At 43.8% G+C, this 13,598-nt stretch overlaps 1 protein-coding gene across 3 annotated transcripts in view; it reads left to right on the top strand.

Moving 5' to 3' along the window:
- Positions 1-3,620, top strand: part of CUTC (cutC copper transporter) — a 720,869-nt gene extending 717,249 nt beyond the window's left edge. For all 3 annotated transcript variants that reach the window (XM_044056718.1, XM_044056716.1, XM_044056717.1), the window contains one exon: positions 2,938-3,620. In XM_044056718.1, the coding sequence (XP_043912653.1) occupies positions 2,938-2,990 (53 nt within the window). In that variant the 3' untranslated portion in view covers positions 2,991-3,620. The remainder of the gene's footprint in view (positions 1-2,937) is intronic.
- Positions 3,621-13,598: the final 9,978 nt, after the last annotated feature.

Below are 13,598 nucleotides of genomic sequence, written 5' to 3'. Positions count from 1 at the left end.
CTTTTATGCCATATACAGGTCACATCTTAGCAGTCTGTAAGAGAATAAATATAGTGAGAGAGTTTTGAAGTAGTCCATGGAGGACATCTTGTTTCAGCCTTTTATCCTTTTTGTAATGCATCTCTGTGGGTGTTCTATTTGTTGCATGTGCCTGGACAGCTACATGCCAAAGGGGTCATTATACTTAGACTGGCCTAATGAGGGTTGACTAAGAGAGATAACATCATCCCTGGATCTAGAAATAATCCCTTGTGTATGAGCTGTACAATAAGAATTCCTTACCCTGGAGGAGAACACATGCTTTTCTAGCATTGCATGACTTGATCACGCTGCACATACGTTACCAAATCCCAAGCTTCTGGGTTAACTCTTACAGGTCTGTTGCTACTGTGGTAGTTCCCCAAAGTGAGTCAGTGCTCCAGAGGAGACAGTAATGCTTTTTTTTGCATTTAGCTGTAGACCATGAGTTGGCACAAGTTGCAGTAAACTCTTAACTGGCACCAATGGGGATTGATAGATGCCAGATAACTGCAGTTTTTGAATTACTATTAAAAATAGGCCTAATACTGTACCCTATACCATTTGTTTGGTTTGACTTGTTCTCAGGTTGTGGAGAGAGGGAAGTTATTCCTGTCTTCCTTTTTAAAACTCTAAAAACGTAAGGTGTGTTTCTGTGTGTGTGTGGTGGGGGGGGGGGGGGCGACGACAAAGTGCAACACATGAAAATTGTACTGTATTTTATTTTTTTGCCAGTTGCTTGAGAGTGCCTGTTGCTTGAGTACTTCCAGCTAACTAAGAGTTTACTGTATTTGTTTGGGGCAAGACTTCCTGTAGGCTGGCTAAATCTTTTGGGATTCACTCACTCCTCCTAGCTTTCAGTCATCTGCAAACTTGCTTAGCCAGAGGCCTTTCACTTCTGAGAAGTAGATGCCAAACAAGAGAGGTCCCTGCACCAAATGCACTTTTTATGGAGGTAGCTTCCCCTCTCTTGATTTCCTGTGTCGTGTATGTGAGCCATGTGGCAATCCAGTAGGTGACAAAGGAGTTAAGTTTTTCTACTATGCCTGAGTGACTGATTTTATCATAAGCCTTGGCCAGGTCAAGGTAGGTAGTGTGTACCATTTTGCCTTTGTCCATTTATTTGGTGACCTCTTCAAAAAAGTCCACCAGGTTTAATAAGCATGACTTGATTTTGAAGAATCCAAGCTGAAGTTGATTTAGTGTTTGGCAATTCCCTTTATCCTTATTGATTCATTTTGTGATGGTTCTTTCCATGGCTTTATATATGTGGCTGATTAGACTGAGTCTGTAATTGCCTAGGTCCATGAAAGTTATTTCCTTATGCAGGGAAATAACTGTTGCTGTTCTGCATTCTCTTGGTACAAAACTCACGGAAGCTAAGGTTGAATAGTATTGCTAGGAGTGTGGCTGTCATGTGTACTCTACTCTGCCTTCTGCCCTTTCTAGCACTTCTTTTTCTTCTTTTAACCTTGAGACAGAAAACTCATTCAGTGCATCAGTGATGTTCTGGTCATCTCCCTTTTATCCTTGATTAGCCTATTTAGGTTGATGTCCATCTCCTGCCTGTTTGAAATGTACTTGGAAAAAAAACTCTTCCCTCCTCAGTTTCTCCCATGGGCTAGTTTCCTTTTCATTTCTGCCTTCGCCTTCCTTGCCTGTTTATCTGCATGTCTCTTGGCCTTGATGTGTGACCAACTGCTGAGCTTTAACTTCCAATTTTCCTGGATAAACAGCTATACAGACTTTTCTGAATGCTGTCTGTGAAAGTTTTACAAATTTGCCCCTTCACTTCTCATTGCCCTAGATCCTTGCTCCTGTTTCAGCTACTTGTATTCTTATACTGATGTCTTTATCCACTGGGTGTCCATTGCAATAGCTAAGAGGAAATATACTGTAGCATGGTCACTTTTGGCTGATGGAGATTTCACCTCAGTGTTTTTAATTTTTGTCTCAAATGGTTGAGGACATCTAGAATGTTGCCTTCATTGGTGTCTTCTAGCTGCCAAACATATTCTTCTTGATTCAGAACTTCTGTCAGAATTCTTTTTCTGTTTTTAACTTGGGTTGTAGGGACTGATCCGTCTGCAGCCTGGAGACGGATCTTTGTCATCATCCTCATTTTCCTGTGTCAGCTACTGAACTGATGTATCCAGGGTAGTAGTTGCTGTCCATTCACTAGTATTGCCTGCGTTCTGACTGCCAGCATACTTGCCTTCTATGTTTTGTATGTGGTATTCTGACTGAGGGAAGCTACTTATTACATGTGTAAGAAGAGGTTAATAGGTTTAGTTACAGTTTCAACATTTTTTTTCATCTTCAAATTGTAGAGAGGTTCTGTTTATTTTACTCCTCACTTTAGAGTTGAGGGACACTAGATCAAGGGATTGCACTAGAGAAGCTAGTTAACAGCTTTGATTATTCCAGTAAATATGGGGTTATTCAAACATTTAGTGCTGTTATGTATAGTCATATCCTATAATTCTTGCACCAGTTATACTGTTATTCAACTATCTTCTGCTGTGTTGAGTATATCGTAACAGAATTTGCCTGATGTAGTAATTCTGGTATCACAATTACTCCAGTGACAAAAGACATTTGCTAACCTGTACATGATGTTACAATCCTTTACTGCAGTATTGAAGTGGCAGGTGAACTAATGGAAAATAATTTGTGTTCAACTAACTTTAATACTGAGCTAGTGGCAAAGGTAGTATATGTAGGATATAAAGCAAATGAAAACCTGAAATGCACTTGCTATACATTTTAGTGTTTCCTCTAAGATGTGAAACTGATAAAGTTCTTTATCCTACAGCAGTTTGAACTAGCATGCTGGGTAAAAGGAAATTGAATGTTGAATAAAAAGTATGATGCTATGATTATTATTACTACTGATTTTTTTTTCTGTCATTTTTTTAGGAATACCAATGTCAGTCTTTGTGCTTCTGCGTCTTCATCTGACTACTCTGTGAAGGTTGCAGATGTAGTCAAAATTAGAGCCCTAAATGCCATTGCCAAGAACATTCTGTGATTGGAATATAAAGAGCTATGGACTCTCGGGCCATGTGAAGCTTGCCTTTTTGGCAGGAAATGGCAGCAGAACAATAGATGAAGATGTCTATGGATGTTGCGGGTCGCCTGGACTCAACAGTCCAAAACTTCCCTTTTATTGGATTAACTTGACAAACATTTAAATATGGAAACTTGTATATTTGCAGGGAGTTCACTTAAAAGCCATAGTTTGTATTTAGAAACAAAAAACTACAACTTTTCCACTGTTTTGTTTACCTTTCTTGTACTGCTTACAGGTGTGAATAAGGCAGTAGTCCAGTAGGACTTGGATTCCTTTTGTGAGCCCGAGAGATGCAATCTTACAGTCCAGCACATTTGCCCATGTATTATTTTTATCTGAAGAGCCATTCATGAAGATGTGCTTGAAGCCCTGGTGGACCTAAAAACAGGACTAGAATTTAGAAGCTGTGATACTGCCTTGGTGTGAAAAACATGTATTTTATTTTTGTTTGTAAACTGCTCATCTTAAATTAGTACATGAAAAGAAGTTATAAATTTTTCTGACTTGGGATAAAGACCTCATACTGAGAGTAATTTTGTGTTCTTTGAAACTGTGGTTTTATGTTCCTGTGCCATCTTGATAGCTGGAAGTCATATGCCTGTATAATATTGCCATCTGTGTTCTGTTACCTTACATTTTCGTCTAAAAATGGCTGTGGTCTTCTGCTGTAGATTAACACTATTTATGATGTATCAATTCCTTTGATTGTTGAAATGCAGTCTAGCTGTCGCATACAGGAAAATCAGCCAATTTTCCTATGTTACATGATGTAAATATATGCTGCGAGTACATATGAGTCAGGTATGTCAATAGTTGCTGAGTAGGTCCAAACTCGGTTCTGAAAAATACAGTTCACTAACTCCCTGCACACATAATCCATATGAAAATACTCTCTGCTTCTCTCAAAATGTGACAGTTTTCTTCTTCATTTCATTTCCCTTCTTGCCTGATGCTCATCAGCCCTCCTCCTTTGGTAGGTTTTAATCACATTCATTCCACAGGGACAGGAGAGGAGAGTCTCCTATCTACCTGAGGAGATCATCATCCAGGCAAGCACTGAGGTTGCTTGTGCCCCAACTTCCCTGCTGCTTTAGTCAGCCTACAGGGACAGAAAATGCCCTCATCCCAGTGGCCTGAAAGTCTGCCCCCCCATATGAGAAACAGGGCCTTAACTGTCCCCAAGAGCTGAAATACTACCTGCTGACACAGTCTTGCATAATTCTTCAATATTAGGCTTAGGGGCTACTGAATGCCCTTAATTGCCAGAGCCACTTTGCTTATTTCCTTCTGTAACGATGGTCTAAAAGGAGCCCATAAATGTTCTGCATGTTTATTATGTTGCTAAACTCTCCTCAGTGATGTGGAAGTTGTTATTGCAAGTCTTATTTAAATCTTTTGACCCCACAATATTGCTTCTGGACCTGACCCACGACATTCTCCTTTTATACACAGAAGTTACATTATGGTATGACTAAGGTATATTTGATAGCCATTTCGAGTTTCATAGTAGTGACTTGTCAAAACTTCTTTAGACTATTTAATGGGCATCTTCCTACATTTCCCACTATTACATGTCCTGCACCCACCCCTGGGATCTTCACTTCCTAGAACATTTGACACTACCCACACCTCGCTCCCCACCCAATTCCATTTGAACCAGAAGATACAGTAGCTGTGAAATTCCTTTCTTTGAAGACCCTATTTCTGTTAGCTTTTGTATCATCCTGGTATGTGTTTTCTATCTTCTTCTTTAGGCTCGTACCTTTTGTGATTTATATGATTTTTTATAACCCTAGGATCCGATGTCTGTTCAGTCCATCCACAATGTAGGAGTACTTTGAGTAAGACTTCAGCCACTCTGAGTTTAGATCCAAGGCTCAGCCACCTCCTCTTACCCATAAAATCCTCCGTCATTACTTCAGATCTTAATTGTTACAGGTGCAGATCTCTTGGCTCAGTGCAATAGATGTCAGATAAGATTTTTTTTTTCCTTCTGCTTTGCCTTTGGGATAATTTTATTCCTGTTTGTTCTTACCTTTCCTACCAAAAAAAAACAATTGTTTTATATTTACTTAATGGTAACTTAGGGTAGTTTCTCTCCTTACCTTCCTTCCTTCAAAGTTGTTTTGGTGACTTATAGTTGACTTTGTCATTCTCTGAGTATTGTGAGTTGTTGCTGTTCTTGTTAGTACTTCATTTTTTGTGGTTAGTCTTGTTTTTTCCCCCATTAGTGACAAGATGGTGGAGAAGCCCTCTGGTTTTAAAAAGTGCATTTCATGTGGGCATAAAGTACCCAAACAGGATGCCCATACAAAATGTGTGTATTATCTAGGGCCTTGCATTTAGATTAAGACTGCTGAAGGGGAAGATGACAAAGATGACTGCTGTATCTCTGCTGTTTTTGGAGCCAAGGCCATCACCGAGAGGAGCAATAAACTTGCACTTAAGGTAAAGCTTCTTGTTCCCCAATTCACAAAGAAAACTTCTGATAAGGGTGAAGGGGGGTAGAGCAAGGAAAAGGATAAGGAACAATACAAGGAGAGATGCAAGGAGCAGGACTCCTCTATGAAACATTTAGCCTTGGCTCTAGAGCCTGTCAGACTTTGGTCTCCCACTCCTCTGTTCACAGGGCCCAGGTTCTCTCTGGAAATGGTTAGCCCCTAGATGAAGGTTCCTTTCATAGGGTATTAAGACCCTCTTCCACATCATCCTGCCTAAGATCAGTGTGGCACTCCTGGAGCCTTTCTGAAGTGGATGTGGACAATGATGAAGTTGCTGAGAATCCTAATCCAGCTGGGGATTCTCCCAAATTCAATTCCTGTCAGAGGCTCAGGAGTTGCTCCTCCTTCCCCTGTGATTGTTACTCCTTCCCAGGTCAGACTTTCAGGTTTGGAGCACCTGGATCTGTGCGAATCCCGTGTTCAGCCTGCATTGCATGGGAAGGACTAGACTATGTCAGCTGGGTGGAAGAAATGGTCAGCATTGACCAAGTGTCTTGGATCTCAAGGTGTCATTGGGAGCAGGTGTTGCTGGGTAAGGGTCAAGTCGACTCCAAAATTTTCAGAGCAGTCACTTCCACTCAGAACTTTGGTCTTTGACATCTGCTTCAGAACTGAGCCAGATGAGTTCTGAGAGCTTTCCTTTGACAGGATCCTTAATTCCTACAGAGCAGCATCAGCTTTTGAGGTCTTCAAAAGAATGCTCTCTGTCTGGAAAACAGGCTTCCTTTACCTGGTTCATAGGTAGGTACTAGGCTGTTTGCCCAAAGGCATTTATAAGCCTAGCTGGAATGTGTTGGTATTTGCCATCCTCTTAGATTAGTTCCGTGTGCCTCTGTCCAGCAGAGCCATTGAAGTGATCCCTGGGGTAAACTTTCTGTTTCCCATCCACTCGTCAAGGTTTCTCTTGAGTGTTAGTGAGGGGCTCTGCCTAATGTAGATTGGAATCTTGTTCCAGAACATGGGAAGTCTCTTGGACAGGAATCTATCCCTCCAGCACGTCCTATTTATTGTTGTGGTGAGGTTTAGATCCCTAGAGCATGTGGCTCGAGGGGATATGGTTTTCTTTAGGTGGAGCATGTCCATCAAAATGGATATGGCCTTGTATGTCAGGCAGAGATCACTTCTGAGTAAGCAGTATGCAATCGAGTACAACTGGAGTTTTTTCAGTCGAGCTGCATAGGGCATCTGTTTTAGGCCAGTGATCCTCTTGAGGTACTTCTGTGGTCTTTCCAGCTGTTGCAGATGTCTTGTAAGGTACATCCCAAATGGGGCATTGTACTCTATGATGGGTCTGATGAGTGATACATAGAGGGGCACAATGACCTCTTTTGATCTGGATGCAAACCCTTTTGTGATCAGGTGGGCCACATAGAAGGATTTTCCAACCACTTTGGCAATGTGATTATCAAAGGAGAGATTACTGTCTACTTGGGTCCCCAGATCTTTTATTATGTCTTCCATATTTAGGGGGCTACCACCTATGTGGTAGTTTGCGGGTACTTTGTTTTTTCCAAAGGGGATGACTATGCACTTTTTGGCATTTAGCTTGAGGCTATGGTTCTGACACCAGGTATCTGTCTCAGTGAGACCCTTTTGGAGGATGTCTGTGTCAGCCAGAGAGTCAGTTATAGCCCCTAGTTTGCAGTCGTCTGCGAACTTGGTCAGCCATAGTCATCCTGTGCTTGCCTGTACCTCTGAGAAGTATATGCTGAAGAGGAGGGGTCCTAGGACTGAGCCCTGGGGAATGCCACTTATAACCGGTTTAGAGTCAAACCTAGCTCCCGCAACTCTTACCATGTGGGTTCTGTCCATGAGCCAGCTGGCAACCTATCTCATGACGTAGGGGTTTATGTTCAGGCTGGTGAGCTTGTCTATAATACCAGAATGGGGAATGGTGTCAATGGACTTTGCAATGTCTAGGTAGGCTATGAGGACCACCTTTCCCTTTGTTTATGGCCTTGATAACTGTCTCAAAGAAGTCCACCAGGTTTAGGAGACATGATCTGCCCTTAACAAAGCCGAACTGGGTAGGGTCTAGTGTTTGGAGGTTCCCAGTGTCTCTGTTAATGAGATCCATAATGATGGTCTCCATAGCCTTGCAGACCAAGCTAGTCAGGCTTATAGCGCAAAAGTTCCCGGGGTCTGTTGTGGCTCCACCTTTGTGAAGTGGAATAACCGTTGCTGTACGCCACTCTATGGGCACGTAGCCTGTGGAGAGGCTGAGTGTGAACACTGTGTTTAGGTGAGGGGTTAGTTCATCTTTGAGCTCGTGTAGGACGTAGCCTGGGACACCATCCGGTCCCATTGATGCTGTGTTTTTGGCTTTGGAGAGGGCTGTTTTAACCTGAGTGTATGTTATTTCAGGGGCACTACATTCTTCTGGTATGGTTATGGGCTCTTTTGGGGGTGAGAGAGGGGTGAAGTTTGCACTGAACCTGTCTGCCAGGATGTTGGCGATATCAGTCGGTTCATTGTATTTTGTGCCATTCTGCACTAACTCCGAGTAGATCTGAGAATTGCCACTTAGATTCTTGACATAGCTAAAGAATGCCTTGTGGTTATCTTTGGAGTCCTTGGCAATTTTTCTTTCTTTCAAATCTTCCCTTGCCCCCACAGAGCTCTTCAAGTCCTCTCTCCTTGCTTCCTGTCACTTCAGGGCAGGCAGGCCCCTTAGAGTCCCTAGGCAGTTCACATTGTGGACTCCCTGTCTGCTTTGGAGTCTTCCCCAGAGCATTCCACTGGAGACGGTCACTGAAAGCTTTCATGCAAAAGGAGGTATGTGGACTCTCCTCAAGAGTCTGTAACTGAAGATACTGATTTTATTGAAGGAGGGATCCCCCAGGTCCCCATTAAAGGTGTTTCCTTTGGTGAGATTCTCAAACTACTTTGCTAGGGAGGTGGTCCACAGACGCTCCTTCCTAGGAGGAATCCGTATTTCTTGAGGCTTTTGGGGCTGCCCCATATACTACTTTATTAGTCTGTCTCACTGATGAACTGGGTGACCTGGTTTTGAGGAGGGCATGAAAGGAACCAGATGTGGTCAAACCGATCCCTTGGAAACCTGACAAAATTTTAGTTCCTGCTAAAGATGGGCCTTTTTTGAGCAAGGGTCCTGCAGTAGATTCTATGGTGGTAGCGTCAGCTACCAAATATACCTCGCTGACAACAGTTGCACTGTCCCTCACAGGGAGTCCAGGGTTTTTAGCAGGTTTGGCAATTGGGTTTATGCTTCACCAGCCTTTGCCGAACAATCTTGTACATGTTACACATTTTCAGAGTGGCATTGCAAAAGAGCTGTCCAAATTCCTCTCTGGCTGCTTGTCTACAAAATATAAAAAAGCAGTCAGCATGCAGTTAAGCCACCCCTCCAATCCTTTGTAAATGTGTCTGTCCACCTTATTTCTAATGCGGCTGATGGCCCAGGAATAGCTGTTCATCAGCATACCTGGATTCATCTTTGTAACTTCATGGAACACTTCAAGACATCTTTCCTTCATTAATGCCCCTTATGATGGGTTCAAATTATTTTTTAACTAAAATGAAAGTGGTGATGTCTAAAAGTAAGCAAGAAGGCACGACCTTGTCTGCTGCTGGAATAAGTTTTAATATCCTTCCATGGACTGTCTCTAGAAGCCAAAAAGAAGGTAAGAAATTGTGGTTCCAGAAGTCCCAAAGTATTGCCCTAGATGCCTCTTATGATTATTCCCACCTCTGCCGCTGGGGGGGGGGTTGCCTATCATAATGGACACCACCCCCCTTGGCACAGGTGGACTGCAGAACCCAGGCTTTCAGGGCCCCTTTCTGACGAGCCTTTTCAGCACTCCTGAAGGGTTGCATGACTGACGCACTCTGCAGTCAAAATGGGGAAGACTTATCTTTGTACCCGGTGGCCTGGACATCCATCATCCAGGATGTATAGCTGCAGAGAGTCATAACAGAGGGCTATACAAATCCATTTCTTTACCATCCCCTTTGTTCAAAATACTTCCTAATACCCAACCCATTCAATAGATGGCAGCAGTGCAAGAAATAAAAAAGCTGCTGGACAAACAAGTGATCCAGGAGAATCTCAAGAGATCAGCACTCATCTGGAATCTACTCAAGCTCCATTTTGGAGCCCCCCCCAAAAAAAAATTGGGACCTTAGGCCCATTCTGGACTTCATTCACTTCTGTCAGTATGTAAAACAGATGAAATTCCTGATGGCCACAATTCAGTCAATCTTGCCCTTGTTGAGGAAGGATAGGTGGATATCCTTGATAGAGCTCCAACTCACATATTATACAAAAATAGACTTTCCTGGAGATTAATCTGCTTTCATCTGATGGCCCTGCCCTTTAGTCTCACCAGAGCCTCCCAGGAGCTCACCAAATGCATGGTAGTGTTTGTATGTCATTTCAGACAGCAGGGGTTCTGGGTGTTCAGTATCTGGAAGATTTGATCTTAACAACTCTCATTAGGAATCTTCTTATTCAAGCCAGAGCCTCCTTACTCCACCTGTGCTCCCTGTTGAGAATAACAGTCAGTCTCACAAAGTCAAATCTTCAGCCATTTCAAATGATAGAGTTTACTGAAGCCCATCTAGACACCAGTGTACAAATAGCCAGATTACCAGACCAAGGATTGTCACCCTTCGACATCAAGTGAGTGTTGATGTTCTTCGTGTTTCACTGTTGCAGTCATCACCTGTGGGTTATCCCTGTTGTGGTAGCCCTCGGTCGGCCCGAATACCAGAGTCAATGTTTTTGTGTGCCAGCTGCTGTCACCAGTAGTCTGATGTCAGGTTGTCAGTGCTGTAAAGCAAGGCAGCCGGCATAATTACATCAGTCTTTCTTGCCATGGAGACCGTAGTAGAAGCAGTTCACACATGTGCCAGTCTGTCGCTACCAGAAGTTGAATTTCAGCAGAAAACGTCTAAAGCCAAGTACCCCATTGGGGACCCTTTTTTCTTGCTCTAACCGATGTCCAAAAAAGTTAATTGCCTTGCCTGTGGAAAGCAGATCCAATGCAGAGACTTTCATTCTTACTGCATCACTTGTTTAGGCCCAGACCACGATGTCCCTCGTTGCCAGTTCTGTGCCTTCTTTAATATGAGAAACATTTGCCATAGAGCTCTTTTTGTGGACAGTTATTTTCATGTTCAGTCTTCAAATTTCTATATGGTGTCTGTCAGCCAATAATCTGTCGACATTCCGAAAAAACATAGAGATAAAGATAGAGACAGGCCACACAAGGCTAAGCCTTCCGACGACGCTACTGCTAAGCAAGTCATCAGTTCTCCGGAATTCAATGAGGCTCTTTCTCAGCCCCTGATGCCTGACTCACTTTCTATGCAGGCCTATGCCAAGACCTTTTGGAGTCTGGTATGCTGCAGAAATCCACATAGTCTTCCGAGCCTTTGGCTGTCTGCCTTGGTTGGGTCTGGAGCCGCAACTCAGGCATCAGCTTCCGAGGAGGCCTTTTGCACTACCAATTGTAGACAAAAAAAATTATGTCTTCGCATCCAACCACCACATCTCAGAGACTGACTGATTCTCTCAGACCTAGAAGTCAGGCCACTCCTAGGAAATCTGCTTCTAGCCACCATCTTACCACTGCTCCCCCACCCCAAGCTCAAATCCTTAAAATGGCGAAGGATGTCATCTCCCTTATCGGATGTACTCAGGTCCCCACTCCTAAAAGGAAAAGGCATCCTTCTTCAGGAATTATGACAGACCAAGAGTCTGAGGAATCTGATTATTCTGATTTTAAAGAGGAACAACATCCCTTAACTGTTATAGGATTCAGATGCAGAGGAATCCATCCCTTCCAGAGGACCTCTCCTTTGGGGAAACCCTTCACTCCATCAGGGAACATTTTCATTGGGAATCTCAAAACTTCCCACAGTCAAAGAAATGACTTACAGAATTTCTGGACCTGCCCCAGCACAGACCCCTGGCCATCCCACCTATTTTGGAAGCGGTGGATGATGTTTTCCATGAATCCAGCTTAGCCCCTGATGCCCTGCCTCTTGCTCCAACTAAACCTGACTGGTACTACAGAGTACCAGATTCTCACATATACCTGTACAGAAATCCTGCTGCAGACCCTCACAAGTATCCAAAGGAGCTAAGACTAGTTCTGTCAAGAATCATCTTCCTTCTGACAAAGAATCCAGAGCTCTGGACAGATGGGGTAAGAAAGTATACACCTCTGCTACCTTAGCTATCAGAGCACTTGGTTGTCAGTTCCATATGTTAAAATATCAACAACACACTTTTGAACAATTAAAACAGAAGATTGCTACTTCTCCTGACGGTGCCATCTCAAAAGAGCTGGCAGAATTATACACTCTGCTTGTCAAGTGGCCAAATACTCATTACAATGTGGATATGATGCCCTAGAAGCCTGTAGCAGGGCAGCAGTGACGAGATCTGTTATCAGAAGACATGCAAGGCTGAAGGAACAACCTCTCCCTGATCTGTCAAGTCTAAACTTATTGATGCACCCCTAAATGAGGAACACCTGTTTGGGGAAAAAGCAGAAGAGGTGCTTAAAAAGATGGAAGACGAAGCAAAATCTATGGAAACATTAAAAGATTTCTTTCAAGTTCAACCTCTCAGATTCAGCAGGAACTTTCCCTCTAAGCACTGGGCCTCCCCTGCACCTAGCAGACAGGGCCAAGGTAAGCCACGCAGGGACAGGCCATCCAGGTCCCTGGGCCAGCAAAGAAGCAAACAATGGACCACTTCCATCTCTAAGGCAGGGAGTTCTAAGCCAAGCTTTTATGACAAGCACTCACAATGAATCTCCTTCCCCCCTCTGCCCTCCTTTCACTCATCAAAAATTAGGAGGAAGGCTAACCCTCTTCAAGGACAAATGGGTCCGTATAACCAAGCACCAGTGGGTCTTAGAAATCATTGCTTCTTCAGTGAGCTCCCCATTGCAAGAGGGTACCCAGACCCCCCCCCCCCCAACCAGTGGGCAGAGGCATTGAAACAAGTTCAAACTCTAATATCCCAGGGGGGCAGTAGAACCTATCCCTCCAGATCAAACAGGAAAAGGTTTTTACTTCAGACTATTCCAAGAGGGCACTTGGCACCCCATATTGGATCTATCCAAACTGAACACCTCCTTGGTGGTCCTCAGATTCCAGTTGCTAACCTTGCAGCAGCTCCTGCCTATGCTCACACAAAATGCCTGGCTTGTGACACTAGACCTAAAAGATGCCTACCTCCACATCCCCATCGGGGAGTCATGTAGAAAATACCTGCGCTTCAGAGCAGGCTATCAACACACTCAGTTCTCTGCACTGCCCTTTTGGCATATCTACTGCTCGGAGTATTCACCAAATGCTTGGCCCTGGCGATTGCATTCTGCAGACAGAGAAATATACAGATTTACCCTTACCTAGACTACTGCCTCATTCAGGCAGAGTGCAAAGAAAAGTTGCTCCAGGACCTTCTCTTTGTCAAATCACTTCTAACTTCCCATAGGTTTTACCATCAACGAGAAAAAAATCAGAATAAAACCCCACCAGAAAAATTGTTTTCCTGGGAGCTCTGCTAGACACAGCAACCCAAATGGCCTTCCTATCCCCAGAAAAGCAGAGCTTCCTGCCTCTCTACTTCTCCCAGCTGGCTTCCAGAAGTCACCTCACTGTGAGAAAGTTCCTGCAAGCCTTGGGATACATGGCATCTTGCATCCTTCTCATCCCTCTCGCCAGGCTTCACATGAGAAAACTTCAGTTGTAATAACCTCTGGTGTCCGCACTTTCAGTTCCTAGAGACCACTCTCCCTTGGATCTCTTTTATAAGGGCCGAATTTCTCTGGTGGGCAGAGGCCTGTGCCATGAACAAGGGTCTTTCCTTCATCCTCTGCCCTTCCAGCCAGACCATCACCACCGATGCCTCAGACATTGCTTGGAGCGCTCACCTAGCAGGCAGATGTACTCAAGGCCTTTGGAATGCCCAGCAACTTCACTTGCACATCAACCAGAAATAAATGATGGCAGTGCAAAAGGCTTTG

Source organism: Protopterus annectens, chromosome 14.part0 (assembly GCF_019279795.1).
Source record: "Protopterus annectens isolate FY-2018-M chromosome 14.part0, PAN1.0, whole genome shotgun sequence".
Classification (NCBI taxonomy): Eukaryota; Metazoa; Chordata; order Ceratodontiformes; family Protopteridae; genus Protopterus; species Protopterus annectens.
This window is presented reverse-complemented; position numbering and strand designations above follow the sequence as displayed.